The 19,520-nt window shown below is 50.6% G+C and overlaps 1 protein-coding gene across 1 annotated transcript in view; it reads left to right on the plus strand.

Moving 5' to 3' along the window:
• The window catches only part of NUP160 (nucleoporin 160), a 325,024-nt gene that overhangs the window by 122,835 nt on the left and 182,669 nt on the right, over positions 1-19,520 (plus strand). The window contains exons 13-14 of the mRNA XM_069226465.1: positions 2,471-2,631; positions 15,078-15,211. Of these exons, the coding sequence (XP_069082566.1) occupies positions 2,471-2,631; positions 15,078-15,211 (295 nt within the window). The remainder of the gene's footprint in view (positions 1-2,470; positions 2,632-15,077; positions 15,212-19,520) is intronic.

Raw genomic sequence — 19,520 nt, forward strand, 5'->3', positions numbered from 1 at the left:
GATGCAATCCTGCATGAGGTCCAAGGACTTCTCTAGGGATGTTCAGTCCACCCTAATGGACATGACTTTAATCGCTCATTTGTGATGAGGAAGTAGATTCGGCCCCTGAGCACTTTAAGGATAGTAGGGCCCGTGGTACACTCCTTGAGCAAGTACACCCGTCCATGTCACACACACCTACAGGCCTGGGCTCCTTGAGCCGCCTGTAAGCCCCTCCATGTCAGCCACACCAACAGGCCTGGGCTCCTTGAGCCGCCTGTAAGCCCCTCCATGTCAACCACTCCAACAGGCCTGGGCTCCTTGAGCCTGTAAACCCCTTCATGTCAGTCACACCACCAGGCCTGGGCTCCTTGAGCCTGTAAACCCCTTCATGTCAGTCACACCACCAGGCCTGGGCTCCTTGAGCCTGTACACCCGTCCATGTCAGACACACCTACAGGCCTGGGCTCCTTGAGCCTGTACACCCGTCCATGTCAGACACACCTACAGGCCTGGGCTCCTTGAGCCACCTGTAAGCCCCTCCATGTCAGCCACACCAACAGGCCTGGGCTCCTTGAGCCGCCTGTAAGCCCCTCCATGTCAGCCATACCAACAGGCCTGGGCTCCTTGAGCCTGTAAGCCCCTCCATGTCAGCCACACCAACAGGCCTGGGCTCCTTGAGCCTGTAAACCCCTCCATGTCAGCCCCTCCATGTCAGCGACAACAACAGGCCTGGGCTCCTTGAGCCACCTGTAAGCCCCTCCATGTCAGCCACACCAACAGGCCTGGGCTCCTTGAGCCACCTGTAAGCCCCTCCATGTCAGCCACACCAACAGGCCTGGGCTCCTTGAGCCTGTAAACCCCTTCATGTCAGTCACACCACCAGGCCTGGGCTCCTTGAGCCTGTACACCCGTCCATGTCAGACACACCTACAGGCCTGGGCTCCTTGAGCCTGTACACCCGTCCATGTCAGACACACCTACAGGCCTGGGCTCCTTGAGCCTGTACACCCGTCCATGTCAGACACACCTACAGGCCTGGGCTCCTTGAGCCACCTGTAAGCCCCTCCATGTCAGCCACACCAACATGCCTGGGCTCCTTGAGCCGCCTGTAAGCCCCTCCATGTCAGCCATACCAACAGGCCTGGGCTCCTTGAGCCTGTAAGCCCCTCCATGTCAGCCACACCAACAGGCCTGGGCTCCTTGAGCCTGTAAACCCCTTCATGTCAGTCACACCACCAGGCCTGGGCTCCTTGAGCCTGTAAACCCCTCCATGTCAGCGACAACAACAGGCCTGGGCTCCTTGAGCCACCTGTAAGCCCCTCCATGTCAGCCACACCAACAGGCCTGGGCTCCTTGAGCCGCCTGTAAGCCCGTCCATGTCAGACACACCTACAGGCCTGGGCTCCTTGAGCCTGTAAGCCCCTCCATGTCAGCCACACCAACAGGCCTTGGCTCCTTGAGCCTGTAAACCCCTTCATGTCAGTCACACCACCAGGCCTGGGCTCCTTGAGCCTGTAAACCCCTCAATGTCAGCCACACCAACAGGCCTGGGCTCCTTGAGCCTGTAAGCCCCTCCATGTCAGCCACACCAACAGGCCTGGGCTCCTTGAGCCTGTAAACCCCTTCATGTCAGTCACACCACCAGGCCTGGGCTCCTTGAGCCTGTAAACCCCTCCATGTCAGACACACCAACAGGCCTGGGCTCCTTGAGCCTGTAAACCCCTCCATGTCAGCCACACCAACAGGCCTGGGTCAGATAGTGGCCCTTCCTTGCACAAAAGACTCGGAAGAAAGTGATTGGACCCACCTCTCACTTAGGAAGGATGTGGTTAGTCAGCAAATATACAGCTTATGTGAGAATATGGGACTCTTCCCCCCTGGATCCTCCACATTAATCTCCAGGCCTTTTCAAGGTCCAGTCTCTTGGTCACCCTTTTTAGATGGAGTTCACACCTGATCCTGCTCAGGAACTTTGATTGCTCTGTCAGCATCCACAGTAGGGAACGGTAGGAGTCTTCAATGGTCTTTTGTAACCTCTTCTCTCAATAAAAAATAAAAAAAAACCTGTCTGACTGCAGCCAAGAACTGGTACTGAAGACTTCGCCCTTCCCCTGTTATGCCTTGCTTACACTGGGTCACTGCGCCCTCACACCTTCTGTGGAGTCATGAGCTTCTAGGATCTTCTCCCATCCGCCAGTGCCCCTATAACCCACCTCCTCCATCAAACACATTCACTCCAAGATGACCTTGCAGGTGAAACATGGAGGGAGCTTGCTCTGCATTGAGGCAGGCGGTAATGCTGCGACGCAGGAGAGACGCGTATCTTCTGGCTGCCTCCTTGATGGTGGGAAAGGCTGTGTAACCAGAAGTGTAGTGATGAGCATTTGCAATGCTTGTTCCTTCAAGATTTCAGAAGCTCACGTATTGTCCTTCTGCTGGAGTGTAAGTGCAGTCCTGGTGACTTATAGCCTTTATTTGTTTTGTGCAGCTCAACCTCTGAACGTGCGCCTCAACATCTCCCAGCTCTTTGGGAGCGTGGCTGCGGCACACGTGGTGTGCCAGGCTGTGGTCCAGATCGCAAACACGCGCTTCATGATCTGCCGGGACCTACTCATCCTGCAGCAGCTGCTCCTCAAGCTGGGCGATTCCGTAAGTTCCACCTCCTTGGGAGGACTTTGTTTTATTTGCATTTTTTTAAAGTGTCGTTATTGGTCTTTTCAAAGCACTATGGAGGTAACCATGAGGGAGGACATTCATAAAGATCAAATAGGAGATAAGTCTGATGCAGTCAGGTTATTTTGGTCAGGATGTATGTGCGTCCTGTGGGCGACCATTGGGGGATGTTAAAAGGTAGAGACCTCCATGGTTGCACATAAACCCTGAGGTGATCCTTCACCTCCTGAGGTTTGATAAATGGGTTTCTGGAGGTGCCTCTCTGTGAGTTACGGTGGCTGGCTTGAGGGTCCAACCTCACATCCATTTGTAGGGTTTGAAAATCTTGGGAGACAGACCCCTGACTTACTAACCTAACACATTGTAGTGAAGATCTCCCGCTAAAGGGTCACGTGACCGTAGTGTGGCAGACAGATTGCATGGATCGCCAGTTAGTAAAATGACTTAAATGGAGGCTCTGAGTAGATATTGTTAATGTATTCCAACCAGCTAAGCGGATTTTATGTGGTAATTTTAGCAAGGAGGATTTCCAAGTAGCAGGTAGAGCTGATGGCATGGAGTTTGGTCACTATCTTGAAGTGAAGAGTTGCTCTCCAGTCATGGCCTTTTGTCAAGGCAAAGAAAGAGTTCCTCAGCATATCAGGCCATTTTAAAAGGCCACGAATGAGACCCACCGGGCCTACGAAGCTGGATTTTGGTCTTTGCGGCGTATGAGTTGGGTATTTTATGGCTTCATGATGGATCTGCACAGATATCACTGAGAATATGGTTGATTTGTGCCGATCATTGAAGGTGATGCTACTGATCTCATAACAGTGCTAGAAAGTGTGGTCCTGTTGAGCATCGACATTGGCGTAGTGTAGGAGGCTGGCCTGGCTTGTAGTGGGTACCAGAGGTACTTACACCTTGTGCAAGGTCCAGTTATCCCTTATTAGTGTAGAAGAAGTGTTTCTAGCAGCTTAGGCTGATAGAAGGTAGCTATGGCAAAGCAGCTTAGGCTGAACTAGGAGACATGCAAAGCTCCTACTATACCACTGGTGTCATATGCACAATATCATAAGAAAACACAATACACAGATATACTAAAAATAAAGGTACTTTATTTTTATGACAATATGCCAAAGGTATCTCAGTGAGTACCCTCAGTATGAGGATAAGTTATATACACAAGATATATGTACACAAACCAAAATTATGCAGATAATAGCAAAAGGAAGTAATGCATGCAATGTGTAAAGTTATAGTAGATTGCAATAGGAGCACATGATATAGGGGCAACACAAACCATATACTCCAAAAGTGGAATGCGAACCGCGAATGGACCCTAGACCTATGTGAGCTTGTAGAGGGTTGCTGGGACTGTAAGAAAACAGTGAGGGTTAGAAAAATACCCCACCCCAAGACCCTGAAAGGTAGGTGTAAAGTGCACCTATTACCCCCAGAGAGCACAGAAGTCGTGATAGGGGGATTCTGCATGAAGAACAAACACCAGCAATGCAACAACAGTGGGTTTCTGGACCTGAGTACCTGTAAGACAAGGGGACCAAGTCCAATAGTCGCAACAGTGTCGAGAGTGGGCAGGAGCCCAGGAAATGCCAGCTGAAGGTGCACGGAAGCTGCCACTGGTTGGAAGAAGCTTGGAGTTCTGCAAGAAGGAAACGGACTAGGAACTTCTCCTTTGGAAGACTGATGTCCCACGTCGCGATGAAGCTTGCTGAGTTGTTCGCATGCAGAAAGATCGCAAACAAGTCTTGCTAGCTGCAAGGGTCGCGGTAGAGGTTTTTGGGTGCTGCTGGGTCCCTGGAGGGACCAGGATGTCGCCACTTGGAGGAGGAGACAGAGGGGGCACCCAGCAACTCAGGCAGCCCTCACAGAAGCAGGCAGCACCTGCAAAAGTACCTGAACAGGCACTTAGATGTAAAGTGAACCGGAGTCCACGCGAAGTCACGAAAGGGAGTCCCACGACGCCGGAGGACAATTCAGAAGGTTGTTCGCTGCAGGAAGGAGTGCCGGGACCCAGGCTTGGCTGTGCACAAAGGAAATCCTGGAAGAGTGCACAGGAGCCGGAGCAGCTGCAAATCATGCGGTACCCAGCAATGCAGTCTAGCGTGGGAAGGCAAGGACTTGCCTCCACCAAACTTGGACTGAAGAGTCACTGGACTGTGGGAGTCACTTGGACAGAGTTGCTGAGTTCCAGGGACCACACTCGTCAGGATGAGAGGGGAACCAGAGGACTAGTGTTGCAGTCTTTTGGTGCCTGCGTTAGCAGGGGGAAGATTCTGTTGACCCACGGGAGATTTCTTCGGAGCTTCGGGTGCAGGGTGAAGGCAGGCTACCCCGAGGGCATGCACCACCTGGAAACAGTCGAGAAAGCCAGCAGGATGAGGCACTACAATGTTGCTAGTAGTAGTCTTGCTACTTTGTTGCGGTTTTGAAGGTGTCCTGGAGCAGTCAGCGGTCGATCCTTGGTAGAAGTCGAAGAGGGAGATGCAGAGGAACTCTGGTGAGCTCTTGCATTCGTTATCTGAAGAATTCCCCAAAGCAGAGACCCTAAATAGCCTGAAAAGGAGGTTTGGCTACCAAGGAAGGAGGATTGGCTACCAAGAGAGGTAAGAGCCTATCAGAAGGAGCCTCTGACGTCACCTGGTGGCACTGGCCACTCAGAGCAGTCCAGTGTGCCACAAACACCTCTGTTTCCAAGATGGCAGAGGTCTGGGACACACTGGAGGAGCTCTGGGCACCTCCCCTGGGAGGTGCAGGTCAGGGGAGTGGTCACTCCCCTTTCCTTTGTCCAGTTTCGCGCCAGAGCAGGGCTGGGGGATCCCTGAACCGGTGTAGACTGGCTTATGCAGCGATGGGCACCATCTGTGCTCATCAAAGCATTTCCAGAGGCTGGGGGAGGCTACTCCTCCCCAGCCCTCACACCTATTTCCAAAGGGAGAGGGTGTTACACCCTCTCTCAGAGGAACTCCTTTGTTCTGCCCTTCTGGGCCAGGGCTGCCTGGACTCCAGGAGGGCAGAAACCTGTCTGAGGGGTTGGCAGCAGCAGCTGCAGTGGAGACCCCGGAAAGGTAGTTTGGCAGTACCCGGGTACTGTCCTAGAGACCCGGGGGATCATGGAATTGTCACCCCAATACCAGAATGGTATTGGGGTGACAATTCCATGATCTTAGACATGTTACATGGCCATGTTTGGAGTTACCATTGTGACGCTATACATAGGTAGTGACCTATGTATAGTGCACACGTGTAATGGTGTCCCCGCACTCACAAAGTCCAGGGAATTTTCCCTGAACTATGTGGGGGCACCTTGGCTAGTGCCAGGGTGCCCACACACTAAGGAACTTTGCACCCAACCTTCATTATTTCACTCAGGCTGCACTGGCAGGCCTGTGTAAGAATTGTAAGAGCTCCCTATGGGTGGCAAAAGAAATGCTGCAGCCCATAGGGAATCTCCTCGAACCCCAATACCCTGGGTACCTCAGTACCATATACTAGGGAATTATATGGGTGTACCAGTATGCCAATGTGAATTGGTAAATTTAAGTCACTAGCCTGTAGTGACAAATTTGGAAAGCAGAGAGAGCATAACCACTGAGGTTCTGGTTAGCAGAGCTTCAGTGAGAGTTAGGCTTCACACAGGAAACACATACATATAGGCCACAAACTTATGAGCACTGGGGTCCTGGCTAGCAGGATCCCAGTGACACATAACAACCATACTGACAACATAGGGTTTTCACTATGAGCACTGGGCCCTGGCTAGCAGGATCACAGTGAAAACAGGCAAAAAGTGGGGGTAACTAGGCTAGAAAGAGGCTACTTTCTCACACGTAGGCACCAGCACAACCTGCTATGTCTTTGTTGATTTTCAGACATAGTGAGTGAAGTAAGCCATTTTAAGTACATGTGCTGCACACTCGTCAGTACAAGTTCCCCATCTACATGATGGCTTCACTGAAAACCGGGATGTTTGGAATCAAACATCTTGTATTAATAATAAACCCACACTGATGCCATTAATGGATATATCTATACATGTACCCAGCGGGCACTTCAGAGAGAAAACTACCACTGTGCGGACTGTCTACTTTTAGCCAGCCTGCCACTACCAGACAGGAGTCTGACCTCCTTGGGTGAGAGCCTTCTGCTCTCGGGCAGTCAAAAACAAAGCCTGCTGTGTAAGAGGTGCTTGCACACTCCCCCCCCCCCCCCCCCCCCCCCCCCCCCCCCCCCCAACAGGATGACCTGTGAATCTGCATACCAAGGCAGGGAGGTTCAAAGAAGCCTACTGCCCTTGGTATGCAGACTCTGGCTTCACTCAAAGGAGCGTTGGCGGCCCCTCTCGGTGTTGGCAGATTTAGGAACTCTGGGACAGGGTTATGCCCACTTCCCACACAAAGTAGTCATATAAGGGGTGCAGTGATCACAGGGATAAGTAGCCCATTGGCTACTACCCCCGAAATGCAGTATTTAGGGGAGCTCCTGACACCAGAAAAGCACATTCCTGCTGACCTAAGCAGGACACTGAAGAGCTGTGAAAGCAAAGGAAGGAAGCACGTGACGAGGACCGCATGGCAAAGTAGTCTCACCCTGCAGCTGCTGTGGCTCTAAAGCCTGGCAGAACTGCCTGCCTTCAGCAAAGACCCAGGAACTCCGGTGAAGCAGCGCACCTGCTTCCTTGCATCCTGCAGGCACCCCAAAAGAACTGCGGGGACTCCAGGCTGCAGAAAACCCAACACCGGAAAGCACCCCTGCATCCGTGCTGCCTAGTCCAAGCTGAAGTGGATCAACGATGCGAGCATGATTACCCAGCACTCCAGAGGCAATGCCCACCTTGGACTTGTCCACTGTGGGCCCTCTGTCGCCTGCAGCCTCTGCACATAAGCCCCCTCTACCACAAGTGCTCCGGTGGAGACAACTCATGCCTCAAGAACCCTCTGCACCCGTCGCCCGTGGATAAGAAGGCCCAAATTGTCCACACGTTACTGGACCGTCCAAGATTGGAACCCCCTTATTAGTTCCCCCAGACTGGAGCCCCAGTCCTCATCTGCAACATCTTTTCAACAGGATCAATCCCCATTGACTAACATTGGCCACCCTACACCTCTGCATTCTGCCGTCCCAGTATCGGTGGTTGTGACCCGTTGGTGTGGTCCTGACCCTTGACCAAAACGTACCGTAAGTCCAAGAGGCTGGTTTCGTATGTTTCTGTACTATACGTGAATGCAGTATTTGTTTTTTCTCTTCATAGGATAACATTGTATCTTCCAAAAATTGCTCTGTGGACTTTTCACAACTGTAAAGATTTTCCTTACAAACTGTACTTACCTGAATGAATCCATTCTGGTGCCAAAACCTATATAAAAATACTTGTTGTTTTTTTGTAAATTGGTGTGTATCTCCTTCTTGAGTTGTCTCATTTATTGACTCTGTGTATATTTGCAGGTGTCTAACACTCCTCTCTGATAAACCTAAGGCTGCTCGACCACACTGTCCCCTATAAGAGCACCTTGGGATTCCTAGAGCAAGCCCCTGTCAACTGGTAAGGAAACCCTGGGATTCTTTGCATGATGTATCTCATTTTGATATATCCTATAAAGAGCCAGCTTTCCTACATTTGCCAATTGACTGCTGCAGACCAAGCAAGAAAAAATAGGGCAAGCTATCAAACATTTGAGAAATGGGAAGGCAGCAGGACCCGACAACATTCCTGCAGAGGCTCCAAAGGCAGCCATTGAAACGCTAGTAGACACGCCCTTCTCTGTTTGTAAGGATCTGGGAAGAAGGAAAGGTGGCATCCGACTGGGAGGGCATCATCAGGATCCCCAAGAAATGTGAGGGATAACTCTTCTCTCTGCCCCAGGCAAAGTATTCAACAGAGTCTTGCTGAACAGAATTGAGGAACAAGTTGACGGTCAGTTGCGAAACCTCCAAGCTAGCTTGTGCATAGATAGCTCCTGCGCAGACCAGATTGTAACACTGCACATCATCACTGAGGAGTCGATGGAATGGAACCCACCCCTGTATCAACTGAGAAGGCATTCAACAGCGTGGACAGATAGACCCATTGAAAACACCTTCACTGCTGCGGTGTGGCAGACAAACTCCTAAAAATCATCAGGAACTCTTATGAGGGAATGACCTTCCAGATAGTCCATGGAGAACAACTCATGGAAGCCTTCCAAGTGAGAACCAAGTCCACCAGGGTTGTTTGCTTTTTCTGTTCCTGCTGGCTGTAGATTGGATCATGAAGACATCTGTAGCAAGGAGAAGAAATGGGATCCGTTGGACACCTTGAAAGATCAACGAACTGGACTTTGCCGACGACCTCGTCCTACTCTCCCATACACGTAAGCAGATGCAAGAGGAGACTGACGATGTGGCAGCCACATCGGCACAACTTGGCCTCCACATTCACAGGGGAAAAACCACGAACCTGAAGGCTAACATGGCCAGCACAACTGTAGTCCCTCTTGCAGGCGATGCACTGGAGGCCTTCACCTACCTGGGCAGTGTGATAGACGAGCAGGACCGCCCAGACGCAGATGTTGAGGCAAGAATTGGCAAGGCAAGGGCTGCCTTCATTCAGCAAAAGATAATGTGGAGCTCCAAGGGCCTAACTCTGAAACCAAGATCCGGATTTTTAATACCAAAGTTGAATCAGTCCTTCTGCACGGAGCAGAAACTTTAAGGACAGTAGTGACCACCACAAAGTCCTGACCCTCAATTACACATATCTGAGGAAAATCCTCCAAATCTGCTGGCCAAACACCATCATCAACAACCACCTATGTCAGGAGACTTCCCAACTCCAGGCTCTTGAAGAGATCATGAAGATGCTAGGGCTGGACAGGTCACACCCTGAGCATGCCTGTATCAAACACCACCAGGCAAGCCCTGACCTGGAACCCTCAAGGGAAAAAGAAAAAGGGGAGGTTCCAAGAAACACCTGGTGCAGAGGCCTTTAGGCCGACTGCAAGGAGATGGGTTACACCTGGACTCTGATTGAAACAAAAACCCAGGACTGAGATGGCTGGAGTGTCCTGGCTGAGGGCCTAAACCCCAGGAGGGGAGGTAGGCATAAGTAAGTCAATACCTTTTGACTGTTTTCAGATGGGGTCATCAGAAACCCATTTGGGTTTAGCTGGCGGCTCGAAGCCTTAACCATGAGGCTTTCTAGGGTTGGGTGCTGCAGGAGAGAGGTCGGTACCACGGAGGTAGCTTGTGTCATCAGGCAGGCAGGAGAGCAAGATTGTGGCTTTGCTTGTTCATCATTAACTGAAAGGAGTGGTTCTGAAGAGATCTTCTCTTTCTACAGAACCTAAGTAAGTCCAGTTCTTCTAAGTTCCACTTAGAGAAGCTGGACGTCAATAACCCCTACCTTCCTTCCTCACAGTAGCGAAGGAGACAGTCCTTATAGGAGGGACTACGTGGAGACTTGAGGCCAGTGTCGGGTGGAATGTCGAGGTCTTAGAGATCCAGAGAAAGTTTTCATCTTCATATATTTTAATGTATCAGTGTTGTCTCCTTCATTTTACTTCAGGTCGAAAAATCTGTGAGGTAGCTAAAGCATATCAGTCAGAAGAGGTGAATGCAACTTCGATCTAAGTTGATTTGACAGCACTATGGGTTCTTCCTCTGGCTTTGACGCCCAGGGAACCGGCATGATCATGCTGCAACATTTGGAGTCAGAACAGGCAACTTCCCAGGATTCAGGGTGGACATCAGTGCTGAGTCAAGTACCACAGTCCGTGATGGGGACGGGTCTGCTGGTCTTAACCTGATGTAAGGAAATGCCTCCTTGGCATGGTTACCCCCTGACTTTTTGCCTTTGCTGATGCTATGTTTTGAATTGAAAGTGTGCTGAGGCCTGCTAACCAGACCCCAGCACCAGTGTTCTTTCCCTAACCTGTACTTTTGTTTCCACAATTGGCACACCCTGGCATCCAGGTAAGTCCCTTGTAACTGGTACCTCTGGTACCAAGGGCCCTGATGCCATGGAAGGTCTCTAAGGGCTGCAGCATATCTTATGCCACCCTGGGGACCCCTCACTCAGCACAGACACACTGCTTGCCAGCTTGTGTGTGCTGGTGAGGACAAAACGAGTAAGTCGACATGGCACTCCCCTCAGGGTGCCATGCCAACCTCACACTACCTACAGGTATAGATAAGTCACCTCTCTAGCAGGCCTTACAGCCCTAAGGCAGGGTGCACTATACCATAGGTGAGGGCATAAGTGCATGAGCACTATGCCCCTACAGTCTCTAAGCAAAACCTTAGACATTGTAAGTGCAGGGTAGCCATAAGAGTATATGGTCTGGGAGTCTGTTTTACACGAACTCCACAGCACCATAATGGCTACACTGAAAACTGGGAAGTTTGGTATCAAACTTCTCAGCACAATAAATGCACACTGATGCCAGTGTACATTTTATTGTAACATACACCCCAGAGGGCACCTTAGAGGTGCCCCCTGAAACCTTAACCGACTACCCGTGTAGGCTGACTGGTTTTAGCAGCCTGCCACACTCCAGACATGTTGCTGGCCACATGGGGAGAGTGCCTTTGTCACTCTGTGGCTAGTAAAGCCTGTACTGGGTGGAGATGCTTATCACCTCCCCCTTGCAGGACTGTAACACCTGGCGGTGAGCCTCAAAGGCTCTCCCCCTTTGTTACAGCACCCCGGGGCATTCCAGCTAGTGGAGTTGCCCGCCCCCTCCGTCCACTGCCCCACTTTTGGCGGCAAGGCCGGAGGAGATAATGAGAAAAACAAGGAGGAGTCACTGGCCAGTCAGGACAAGCCCCTAAGGCATCCTGAGCTGAGGTGACTCTGACTTCTAGAAATCCTCCATCTTGCAGATGGAGGATTCCCCCAATAGGGATAGAATGTGCCCCCCTCCCCTCATGGAGGAGGCACAAAGAGGGTGTAGCCACCCTCAGGGCTAGTAGCCATTGGCTACTAATCCCCCAGACCTAAACACACCTCTAAATAGAGTATTTAGGTGCACCCCAGAACCTAGGAACTCAGATTCCTGCAACCTAAGAAGAAGAGGACTGCTAAGCTGAAAAACCCTGCAGAGAAGACGGAGACACCAACTGCTTTGGCCCCAGCTCTACCGGCCTGTCTCCCCCTTCTAAAGACACTGCTCCAGCGACGCTCTCCCCAGGGACCAGCGACCTCTGAAGCCTCAGAAGACTGCCCTGCATCTAGAAGGACCAAGAACTCCAGAGGACAGCGGCTCTGTTCACCAAAGACTGCAACTTTGAAACAAAGAAGCAACTTTGCAACAACTTGCGTTTCCCGCCGGAAGAGTGAGACTTGACACTCTGCACCCGACGCCCCCGGCTCGACTTGTGGAGAACAATCACTTCAGGGAGGACTCCCCGGTGACTGCGAGACCGTGAGTAGCCAGAGTTGCACCCCCCCTACCCCCCCACAGCGACACCTGCAGAGGGAATCCCGAGGCTCCCACTGACCGCGACTGCCTGCTTCTAAGAACCCGACACCTGGTAGAGACACTGCACCCGCAGCCCCCGCGTCTTCGGAGGGCAGACCAGGGGGGTTTTGTAGGGCACCGGGGGGAACACAAGTCCGCACAAAAAGTACACCCTCAGCAGCGCGGGGGCGGCCGGGTGCAGTGTGCAAACTAGCGTCGGGTTTCCAATGGGAGACCAAGGGGTCTCTTCAGCAGTGCAGGCAGGCAAGGGGGGGGCTCCTCGGGTTAGCCACCACCTGGGCAAGGGAGAGGGCCTCCTGGGGGTCACTCCTGCACTGGAGTTCCGATCCTTCAGGTGCTGGGGGCTGCGGGTGCAGGGTCTTTTCCAGCCGTCGGGATTTTAGAGTCAGGCAGTCGCAGTGAGGGGGAGCCTCGGGATTCCCTCTGCAGGCGTCGCTGTGGGGGCTCAGGGGGGACAACTTTGGTTACTCACAGTCTTGGAGTCGCCGGAGGGTCCTCCCTGTAGCGTTGTTTCTCCACCAGTCGAGTCGGGGTCGCTGGGTGCAGTGTTGCAAGTCTCACGCTTCTTGCGGGGATTGCAGGGGTCTTTAAATCTGCTCCTCTGAAACAAAGTTGCAGTCTTTTTGGAACAGGGCCGCTGTCCTCGGGAGTTTCTTGTTCCTCTTGAAGCAGGGCAGTCCTCTGAGGATTCAGAGGTCGCTGGTCCTGGGGAAAGCGTCGCTGGAGCAGGTTTCTTTAGAAGGCAGGAGACAGGCCGGTAGGACTGGGGCCAAAGCAGTTGGTGTCTTCTTTCTTCTTCTGCAGGTGTCTTTCAGCTCAGCAGTCCTCTTCTTCTTGTAGTTGCAGGAATCTGAGTTCCTAGGTTCTGGGGAGCCCCTAAATACTGAATTTAGGGGTGTGTTTAGGTCTGGGAGGGCAGTAGCCAATGGCTACTGTCCTTTAGGGTGGCTACACCCTCTTTGTGCCTCCTCCCTGAGGGGAGGGGGTCACATCCCTATTCCTATTGGGGGAATCCTCCATCTGCAAGATGGAGGATTTCTAAAAGTCAGTCACCTCAGCTCAGGACACCTTAGGGGCTGTCCTGACTGGCCAGTGACTCCTCCTTGTTTTTCTCATTATCTCTCCTGGACTTGCCGCCAAAAGTGGGGGCTGTGTCCAGGGGGAGGGCATCTCCACTAGCTGGAGTGCCCTGGGGCATTGTAACACGAAGCTCGAGCCTTTGAAGCTCACTGCTAGGTGTTACAGTTCCTGCCTGGGGGAGGTGTGAAGCACCTGCACCCAGAGCAGGCTTTGTTTCTGTCCTCAGAGAGCACAAAGGCTCTCACTGCATGGGGTCAGAAACTCGTCTCTCAGCAGCAGGCTGGCACAGACCAGTCAGTTCTGCACTGAACAATTGGGTAAAATACAGGGTGCATCTCTAAGATGCACTCTGTGTGCATTTTTTAATAAATCCAACACTGGCATCAGTGTGGGTTTATTATTCTGAGAAGTTTGATACCAAACTTCCCAGTATTCAGTGTAGCCATTATGGAGCTGTGGAGTTCGTTTTTGACAGACTCCCAGACCATATTTTCTTATGGCTACCCTGCACTTACAATGTCTAAGGTTTTGCTTAGACACTGTAGGGGCATAGTGCTCATGCACCTATGCCCTCACCTGTGGTATAGTGCACCCTGCCTTAGGGCTGTAAGGCCTGCTAGAGGGGTGACTTACCTATGCCACAGGCAGTGTGAGGTTGGCATGGCACCCTGAGGGGAGTGCCATGTCGACTTAGTCATTTTCTCCCCACCAGCACACACAAGCTGGCAAGCAGTGTGTCTGTGCTGAGTGAGGGGTCCCTAGGGTGGCATAAGACATGCTGCAGCCCTTAGAGACCTTCCCTGGCATCAGGGCCCTCGGTACCAGGGGTACCAGTTACAAGGGACTTACCTGGGTGCCTGGGTTGTGCCAATTGTGGAGACAATGGTACATGTTAGGTGAAAGAACACTGCTGCTGGGGCCTGGTTAGCAGGGTCCCAGCACACTTCTCAGTCAAGTCAGCATCAGTATCAGGCAAAATGTGGGGGGTAACTGCAACAGGGAGGCATTTCTTTACAGTGGGCAACTGGGACCAAGATCTGGAGCTGCCCTGATGTCCTCTCCACTTCTGACGAAAGTGGCAGGAAAAGGGGTGCCTTGGAGTGGGCTGACTCACTTTTGGAAATGGCCTCAATACCAAGAAGGTACTTACACCCTCAACTTCACCCAGGTCTTCTGAGCCTTCCTGCAGTGCTCGGCGCCAGATTGGTCTCACTGTGCCGGATGGTGTTCGTATTAACCCAAGCCTGTTTGTGGCACAATTGTGAGTTGTCAGGAGCTGAAACACCAAAGACAGACCTCGTGATGGTCCACCACTGATATCTTTGTGGCAGTCTTTGCAGGGTTTGAAGCCTATCACTTCTGGGACGGACCGTACCTGAAACCACAAGGCTCAATCTACAGCAGTGGTCTCTAAACTTTTTAATTCCGCGCCCCCCAGTTGAAACATAAACATCATTGGTCCCCCCCCCTTCAGAATTTTTCAGAAATATTTTATAAATATGGCAATGTTTAAATATGTCCAGCTGTATTTAAACATTGCAATTAAGTACTGTTGCCATTTAAAAAATGCAATAACATGTTTCTGCTTAAAACAAAACACTGTTATTTGTGAAATGCTTCTTTTGGCCAGAGGGCGGTGAGGAATCCGAGGCTAGAGAGAGACTCTGCCAAAAATAACGTTCTCAAAGGTAAGTTCTTTGCTTTGCTGCATAGATTTTGCCTTCATTATTAAGTGGGTTTATGCTGCAGTTTCCTGGTTTGTATTCTGGATGAAGTTTTACTGATGGGGATGGCTACAGACCTGGGTTCATGACTCTGACTATTGGTTTCTCGTTTGTTTGAACAAAGACCGGGCTCATGTAGGTGTCTTTTTCATTATAGGTCTTCTCTGGAAGAGGACAGCTACTCCATGTTCAGCAGGACTTGGTACAGCGCACGTCACACCTGCTCTCAACCTACTATGTCATCCGCTGGGCCAGTCAGTGCTTGGCTTCTGCAGTTCCTGTTGATGCTTTGTAAGTTTGTGCTCTTCTGCCCTCCGTCTGGTGTTCCTAGGGATGGTTGGGTCTCTTTGGGGCTAGTTCTTGGCCGTGTTGGTATCTGCATGGCTTGGTCCCGGCCACTTAGCCGTGTATTTAAGGCTGCATTGTTGGGACAGCAGTGAAAGCCCTGTATGTACTGGGAGATGGGACATTGGACTTGTGTGAGGAAGTGTGCTCAGTATAGCAAGAACTGAATGGGACTCTACATTGGAAGGGGTGATTACTGGTGGGGGGGGGGACCCACATTCAAAAGGCAAATTGTGCATTTGGTGTGACCACTTCCTGTAGTGGGGCTGCCATTAGATTTTGGTGGAAGTAAGATATTTAGATGTGGAGACAAACATGTAGGAACATTCCTCTTGGTTTCTCATCCCTCTGAAACCTGCATCTTGCTCCCTGCACATTGTTTCTAAACAGGATGACTTTTTGTTGAGCGTCTGGCTGTGTGCACAGATTCTTGTAGCTTCGACTGGTCGGGCAGGTGTATAGTGTTAGCTGGTGCCAGTGCTGCCTTTGTGTTCTCCAGTGTAGCTGAAGCCCGAGTGTTCTAATACAAGGGATCTGCTTTGTGTGTTGTCTTGTGCTGGGATGGATTAGTCCCAGGGCAGGGGTTATGGTAAGTATTGTATGATTTGACACTCCTCGTGTTCGTCCTGTCATTAATTTAGACTCTGTTCATTGAGCCTTGCTTTACGGAAGGCCTCCTTGATTCCTCCACTTGCCACACAGGAAAAGCCGTAGTATAGATCATACAGTTTATATTAAACTTTTGATCTGTACAAGCTACAGACTCCCTTCAAAGGCTTACTTTAAAAAAAATCTAATCCAATCCAATGGCACAGTAATTTTTTTAAATTACATTTGTGGGAAATGTAACTTTTAGAAAGCAAGATCAGTTGGCGTGCACCCACAAAGTTAAATGTTAGGTGACAATTGGAAATGCCTCTGCTTTGTTCGTCCTTGTCAGGCTGGCACCAAACCCAGTGGGAGGAAAACCAACCCCAAGAACCTGTTTTGAGTGACTACAGAGGAGGGAGGTCATTACCCTGGCCACACCTCTGGGGCTATGTAAAGGGGAGAAGGATTTTGAGAGTGAGGGGCACTGTGGCGTTGTTTGCAGCCGGGCAAAGAGGAACTGCTGTAAAAGTGGGTTTGGTTGCCCTCACAAACATTTACCGCGTTGGCTAGGGAGAGCCCAACAAGACCTGCACCTCCTCAGACTACTTTCTGGCCCTGTAGTAGAACAGAAGAGGCCTGGACCTGCTCTGTGTGACCCGAGAAGAGCCCTAGAGGCCTGGACCTGCTCTGTGGGACCTGCTCTGTGTGAGCCGCGAAGAGGCCTGGACCTGCTCTGTGTGACCCGCGAAGAGGCCTGGACCTGCTCTGTGTGACCCGCGAAGAGGCCTGGACCTGCTCTGTGTGACCCGCGAAGAGGCCTGGACCTGCTCTGTGTGACCCGCGAAGAGGCCTGGACCTGCTCTGTGTGACCCGCGAAGAGGCCTGGACCTGCTCTGTGTGACCCGCGAAGAGGCCTGGACCAGCTCTGTGTGACCTGCGAAGAGCCCTGGAGGCCTAGACCTGCTCCCCCTTGCACGAAGGATCAAGAAGTGGCCTCCAAGGCTAACTGACCGACCTGATTGGCCGTAGGGACATAACCAGCTGCAAGAGGGCATTCCCTGGAAGTACCCTGCTAACCAGAGGCACCTGGACTGGGCTTTGCTGTTGGCCTCTGCCTGATATCTGGAGTCTCAAAGTGCCCCTCTTAGGTTCTGGGGGTCTTAAAAGTGTACTTCTTTGGTTGGTTGGTCACCAGAAAAAAGTTTGGAAACTTTGAAAAACATTTCCTCTAGAGCTCCAAGGGCACTTGGCATGGACAAGTATCCAACCAGCAGTTCCACATATCAGATTGAATTTGTTTCATCCCTGTTCAAGTTCCCAGCACCTCTGGAAAAAAGAGTAAGTCCACTCCTGCATTGGAAGTCCATTTCTGCTTTTTCAAACTTTTCCCTTTCACCGGGTCTAATCCACTTGGTGTGTCCAGCCAGGGATGCCCCGTCCAATCACACCTAGGTCCCAGTCTACTGGTTCCATACACTATCATTGGCTCTCTCTGCCCTTTGGTCTTTTTACCCCTATTTGCCCTACCAATGTCTATTTTTAAATTGGTTGTGATGTTTTATGTTTTGTGAGGGTTTTTCTACTGTGTGCGCACTGCATAAATACTTGTTGCATTGCCTTTGATTTAGTCGTGACTGCTTCATGTCACGTTGCAAGGGATTGAATGCAGGTTAATTGTATTTAATGTATGTGGCATCTCGCAGGTGGTCTTATCCTCTTGGTGGTGACCTATCCACCCCAAATAATAAATAAGATTTCAATGGCGCTCCCAACATTCCAATGCTTCAATCAAGAATATAACATTGGAATATTGAGAGCTCCATTGAAGACAGTGCAGTGTCCCTGGGCCAGTAATGTCTGGAATAGGCTTCCTTTTCCAATGTTTGACTTGGTTTCTCCCTCTTATCTATTACATACCCTGAGTGGTACAACGTTCTAGTAGCCAGTTCTGCCTGCGGTTCAGGTCTAACCCGCAAAGCCTTTCGCTGCAGGCTATAGTGTGGCAATAAGTTGGTATGGTTAAAAAATCTTTAGACAGATTTGTCATGTCCAGAAAGACTGCATCCTTACTAAATGATTGACCAGCTCCTTGCCACTAGTCACCATCACACACCACTGTGTGCTCTTTCCTGCTGTGTTACATACCTGTGTGCCAACCCAGCTCTCACAAATATTCCTGGATGCGATGGCCAAAATCCTCTTGGATCATCACCTCTCCAAACGATTTCAAGAGTTTGTTAAACCAATGAAAGATGCAACTACAAACCAGATAATCATTAACCTAAAATAACTGGACCTGCTTCAGTTCGCAAGACAAAACCTGCAATCTCTTATTACCTCATCCAATACTACTAATCACTGCAACTCAAAATACCAAATAGCCTCTACCTAGTCACGTACTAAAACTTCCCACAAAGTGCATTTGAGAACCTCTGCAAAGTTATGTCGAACTGACATAGGTATGTCACTTAAAGGGCAAACCCATCTTTCTCCACCATGGCCTCAGTTGAGGACTTCCGTTTTTGGTTGACATCTGCTATCAAGCAGTCTGTTTCTGCGAGAGACGTGCTAGCATATGAAGAAGATACCCTAGATCAGTGAATCCCTGTTTGTGGTCCAGGGACCCCTCGGGGTCTGCAAAAGACTCCTCAGGGAGTCCACGACTGCTTAGAAAATGAAATAATATCAGATTAGGTCCCCAGCTTTCAGTAATGACTCAGTGGAGGGGTCCCCAGATTCAAATGATGATTCAGTGGAGGTCCCCTGGTTCCGGTAATGATAAAGTGGGGTTCCACAGAAGTCAGAAGATTGAGAACCACTGCTCTAGATGGTTCAACAAGGAACTGAAAGTGAAGAAAAAGGTACTGGCCAAGTGACTGATTAACAGGTATGAGGCAGATAAGCCAATACTGTGACACAATATCTAGACTTTTACAGTGTGATGAGGACCCCTATCTATTGACCCATATCCTGTCCAGACGCAGCATACCCTTCAAAGGTCTCCAGAAGCTTTCTGAATTTAGAGATCTTGAGGTCACTTCTTTCTATACCACTCAGAACTGCTCTGTGACCTGCTTTGCATGTCCTTTGAAGGCCTAAGTGTGTGGCCAAGTTGTCTACCTTGAAGCAGATGTGGGGGATGAGGTTCTACCGGGGGACCTGATGGGCAGATTAGGGCTTACACTGCCACACTGTTGTATAGAATATTAGTGTAGGGGGCTGGCTCAGTTTATGGTGCACACCTATGGTGTGGCACGCTAGACCGGGTCCAGGCAACCCTTAGTGATAGTGAATAAGTGTCCAGGTAGCAAAAGCTCTCTAGGTGAGGTGAGCGTGTGAAGCTAACCCAGAAGGAATGTAAAGCACTTGCAATACCACAGTAGTCAGACAGTAACTCACAAGAAAGAACCACACGATAAAGGATTCCTTATTACAGCACTACTACTAGACTAGCATTGCTCTAGCTCCCTCTGGAGATACCTACATACAGTATATATAAATAAAATAAGCACAAATAACATACAATGTACAGGGCCCTATTTGGGGGGGGGGGTGAGCAGGTAAATCATATACTAAGAATGTGAAATAGTGAACCCAACCAAGGTAAGTGATGTTTTCATCTACCCCCATCCCATAGCTAACTCCCACAGAGGTAAGTAGGGTA

The sequence above is a fragment of the Pleurodeles waltl genome, chromosome 3_1 (genome assembly GCF_031143425.1).
Source record: "Pleurodeles waltl isolate 20211129_DDA chromosome 3_1, aPleWal1.hap1.20221129, whole genome shotgun sequence".
NCBI lineage: Eukaryota > Metazoa > Chordata > Amphibia > Caudata > Salamandridae > Pleurodeles > Pleurodeles waltl.